The sequence below is a fragment of the Typha angustifolia genome, chromosome 15, assembly GCF_048772165.1.
Source record: "Typha angustifolia cultivar Huaian chromosome 15, ASM4877216v1, whole genome shotgun sequence".
Taxonomy (NCBI): Eukaryota; Viridiplantae; Streptophyta; class Magnoliopsida; order Poales; family Typhaceae; genus Typha; species Typha angustifolia.
The window spans coordinates 14,134,699-14,139,491 of NC_133253.1; the positions used below are offsets into that span (position 1 = coordinate 14,134,699).

Sequence of the window (4,793 nt, forward strand, 5' to 3'; positions counted from 1 at the left end):
TGCCATTGTAGATTAAGAGTTGACATTATAACCTCCAATTAATATTGTCTATGAGTAGATATGCAATTTTAACTTATCAGCTAATAAAATTTAATATATTCCTCTAAGTATAGAAGGATAGAAATGTAATTTTAAGGCATCCATTAAAATCTAATATATTCTTCCAAGGAGGTATTTATATGCTTTTATAGTATAAAGAAGCAAAGTAATAATAGTCAAAATATATAGGGTAAAGTGTAACTAAGCATTTATTCTATGATTAAGCTAGTAGTTGATCTTTATAAGTTGGATGTAGTTGATAAGGTTTGATTATATATATATATATTATGTGTGGTATTTGGTGATGCTGAAAGAAGTAGTTTAGAGATATTTATATATTTAGGGTTTGTGGAAGTTAATAATGAATCATCAGTCATGTACTTATACAGTGCAAAGGATATGTATTGATATGATTTTTAGTTTTTAAGAAATTTGTAGATAATTATATACTCCTATTATTATTATTATTATTATTATTATTATTATTATTATTATTATTATTATTAGTATCAATTAGATACTTTAGTGAATTTGACTGTGAACATAACAAAAAAAAGGCGTGAACATATAATCTATATAAACATCGCGGGTTCTCAAAATTGACTTGGATCTTAATCAATCTAATTTGATGATCCACATCGGATCCATAATAGAAAAATTATATTTACTCAAATCAGATCGATTTTGAATCTGATTTTTAATTAATTAGGTTTGCTTTTAAAATAGTATACGAGTATGCACATCTTGGAGCCATAACTTATAAGACATTTCGGATCTTAGAGATATCCAACGATTTGTTCTATCCACATGGATGCGGTTCATGAGATAAAATCTAGATCCGATTCGCGGCGTATAAACTTATAAAGTAGGGTTTAGGGCTTCTTCCATCCTCTTCCGCCGCCGCGTGCCTTCGCATCTTCTCGAGAGTAGAGACTAGAGAGAGAGGAAGCCATTCGAACAAGATGGGGTGAGTCCTCTCAAGAACCCTAGTTTGAATTATCCACTGTTGTGTTTGCTTTTTGGATCTTCGTGATCTAGAGGATGGCTTTCATGGTACAATTGAAAACCCTAAGCATCTTGGTTTTCAAATCTGTGACCTCCTCAATTATGAGTGGTTCTGGGGTATTAGTTGCTGCATTCTGGAAGTACTTCGTGGTTCCCTGCTGGTTTGCATGTGGAATTTTGTCACTGTGGACATGAGTGAGTTAAATTTGATCGGATCCAAGACTCTTTTTTTATAAAGTTTGATACCGATGAAGATGGGTTTGGCATCACTTTCTTAGTTCTCTTTTCTTTTTATTTTCTCCTCTCCTTTCTGATTCTACAACCACAGACCTGAGAGAGATGTTTGGCCGCTGTTCTTATAGTTTTGTTTCAGTAGATTGTTCCATTCCGATTTAGACACGAGGAATCTGTACGAAGTGGAAAAGAAATATATCTGGTGGAATTGATTTTGCTTGTCTGGTGGCCAGGATTCCGATACCCCTTCAGTCCTTATGTTTTATTTTATGGAAGCAAAATCTGGAGAGCACCATGAACTTGTTCAATCGGAAAGAGGATCAAACATAAAAAGAAAATGATGCCTGATACTGCTTCAATCTTATTCTAGTATGTTACTTTAAAGCAGTGATGGGTCCGTAAATAGATATATTTAATTTGGAATTCTCTGGCATTTAGTTTATGACAACACTCGGATTCCAGTTGATACGTCCTTATTATGATACGAGTTAAATCTCACAAAATATGTGGCTTTCTCCTCTTTGATGATGTCTTATCATTGAGCTTTTCAGACTTTGTGAATTCTAGAACACTTTATTCTTGTTTTCTAGTTTTACAGATTTGTGTTCTTTTCATTCATCTTCTCCTTTCATGTTCTTCCGTGGTTCTATTGTTGTGATTGCAAATTCATTTAATAATCGCCCTTCTTGTCGGTAATACAGCAACTCCTTAGGTCATTTTAGCTTGCAAAATGCAAACGCATATAGGCAACCATCCTTGTTTCTTACTCTATGTAGCTCACTGGAAGAGCAATATTTATATTGCTTGGGCAAGTAAATTGTAGCTCCTTTTCTGTTGATGGCATACAACTCGGACTCTGCAACACAATTATCCTCTTGCGTCTTTAAGGACTATTATGTTGTTCCCTGGAAAGACCTTGGTTTATTTTGGACTATGAAGCTGTTAAAATGTGTGTTCTGTTCCTTCACTGTCTACTTATGCACTGTGTTCTTTAAGCATGATAGCTTTTCTTGAGTATCTTGCCTTCGAGAAAAGTATCTCTGTTATGAGCTTCTTTTTCACATTAACAAGCCGAGTTTGGGATTCTCCCAGCTCATTCATGATTGTCTAATGCAAGCATGAATTTACAGATAAATAAATAAAATTTCCTTTTATTAGATAATAGTTATGTTTCATCTAGACTTTGAAATCCATTTTGCACCTGCACCCAATGTGTGAAAAAAATGTAATTTAATTGGTTTCTTATGATTTTGTAATGAATGTTATATCTTGGTATATGCATATGAAATCTTGGATGCTTCATATTAGAAGAAATCTCATAAAGGGAGCAACTGCCAGGCAGCCTCAGTTCCACCATATACAAATATGAGATTATTTTCAAAACCATCCATGTGAGACTTTTCAATAGAGATTATCGATATATGCATGTTTCCTGCTTATTGACCAGATGTTGCCACTTTGTAAACTAAATGCAACAACATTTACTCCAAATAAAATTTGTTATCTATTTTTAGTATTCTATTTTTAAAGAGAATTTGACTATTATGATCAGTCATGCAAGTCAGTTTAAAATGACATCTTTTCTTTGGACCTAAAGTTCCCTCATTGTCTTTTGTAATTTATAGTTTTTTTATCAGGACTTCTTTTTCTGCTTGAACCTGTTATAGATGGGAACTTCTTTCAAGTTTATGTTTCTAGATAAATTATCTGTTACTTGTAACTTCCTCGAAGATTTTTTTTAAGAAAGAGCCAAGAACTTTTTCCGGAATTTGAATTTGTGTTTCAGTACATATGTAATTTACTAATTTAATTTTCAACTGTTACATATTGTATAGGAAAAGCTTATATATGATATGCTTTGTTAAATAATCAATTTCCAACTACAACATAACAGGAAGACTCGTGGTATGGGAGCTGGCCGCAAGCTGAAGACTCACAGGAGGCGGCAGAAGTGGGCAGACAAATCATACAAGAAAAGCCATCTTGGCAATGAGTGGAAGAAGCCGTTTGCTGGTTCTTCACATGCCAAGGGCATTGTCCTTGAAAAGATGTACGATACGCAGAGTTATTTCATAGTCATTTTACATCAATATTGTTTTCTTTTCCCTCTCCTAATGGGGTTGAAGTTTGAATATACTGCAGAGGCATTGAAGCCAAGCAACCCAACTCTGCTATTCGAAAGTGTGCTAGAGTTCAGCTTATAAAGAATGGAAAGAAAATTGCAGCCTTTGTTCCAAATGATGGTTGCTTGAATTATATTGAAGAAAATGTAAGTTTGTTTCTAACTTCAGGAGAAGGGGTGCCTTCTAACATAAACTGCTTGGATCGAAGTTATAGATCCCTCTTGTTATGTTTTCCATCATACTTCACAAGTTATTTTTATGCAGTAAATTTTGATAATCCTGTATATCAATGTTAAGTCGTATTGCATGTAATCAAGCTCTTTTAGTTTATTACTGTTAACGACAGGAAACAAGTAATAATTGGATTATGCTGTTTGCCATGATACGCATATGCATTATCTCATTTTGTTAGTTTTTTCTTATAGTTATTTTTACTAAAATATAGTATATATTTCAGGATGAAGTGTTGATTGCTGGATTTGGACGTAAGGGGCATGCTGTTGGTGATATTCCTGGAGTAAGGTTCAAGGTTGTCAAGGTGTCTGGAGTGTCGCTGCTGGCCTTATTTAAGGAAAAGAAAGAGAAGCCTCGGTCTTAAATTTTGTTTCTCTTGTTCTATTCTCTGATACAAGCAGCGGTCGAGTTCTCCTAGGTTTGGTTTTACTAATTCCATTATGCACGCCAGTTCTTGCGGAACATGCAATTGAAATCCTTGGTACAATGTTATCAGTTTTGAGAATTCGTGGTGTCATTGCCTTTTACTGTTTATGCACTTCTGATCAATTTGGTAAATTTTTACTGCTACTGATTCTGGAGTATGTTTGAGCTTGTAGGAGTGGATAAAATCAAGTTGTCGAAAATTTCAACTATTGGAAGCAGCAAATTTATTCTTTTGTAAGTTAGCAAGATTAACTTAGTTAAACATTCCGTCCGTCGGCTGTTCTGACGAATTGAATTTTCATCGAGCTAGTTCAAAACCTGCAGCTTTTTAAATATAGGAAACTGGATTATTATCATACATTTCGTAGCGATCCAGCTTTTTCCTGAAAAAGAGCCAATGCCTTTAACAAAAAAATAGTTTATTAATATCTTACTACTACTATTATTGTATCTTATTTTTAACGTATTATGAATTAAGTAACCGTACTTCTAAATATAATATAATTACTTTTAGCTTCTTAAACTATCAGAGTTTTTCCTTATGTACTCACTTTAAACTTTTTTATTATATACTAAGAATTATCATTTAGGTCATCTACATAGTAAAAATAACCTAGAGGTATATATGGGATGAAAAACGGTACTAATTAAGGAGATTAAGTGTAATTAACCTTTTAAATTATTAAAATAATTTTGTTGTCTTTTTTTGAAAAATTATTCTTTTGGGATAAA

At 33.2% G+C, this 4,793-nt stretch overlaps 1 protein-coding gene across 1 annotated transcript; it reads left to right on the plus strand.

The window, feature by feature from the left end:
- Positions 1–870: 870 nt before the first annotated feature.
- LOC140777116 (small ribosomal subunit protein uS12) lies at positions 871–4,205 on the plus strand. Its single transcript, XM_073121023.1, has 4 exons — positions 871–1,006; positions 3,173–3,328; positions 3,421–3,547; positions 3,859–4,205. Exons 1-4 carry the CDS (start codon positions 1,002–1,004, stop codon positions 3,997–3,999), a joined length of 429 nt encoding a protein of 142 aa, XP_072977124.1. The 5' UTR covers positions 871–1,001; the 3' UTR covers positions 4,000–4,205.
- The last annotated feature ends 588 nt before the right edge of the window (positions 4,206–4,793 follow it).

Bases quoted from the DNA above. Each gene is read 5' to 3' on its own strand.
- LOC140777116 (XM_073121023.1), top strand. The intron at 3,329-3,420 runs GTACGATACGCA...AATATACTGCAG, and splicing joins GGCATTGTCCTTGAAAAGAT to AGGCATTGAAGCCAAGCAAC. The intron at 3,548-3,858 runs GTAAGTTTGTTT...TATATATTTCAG, and splicing joins TGAATTATATTGAAGAAAAT to GATGAAGTGTTGATTGCTGG.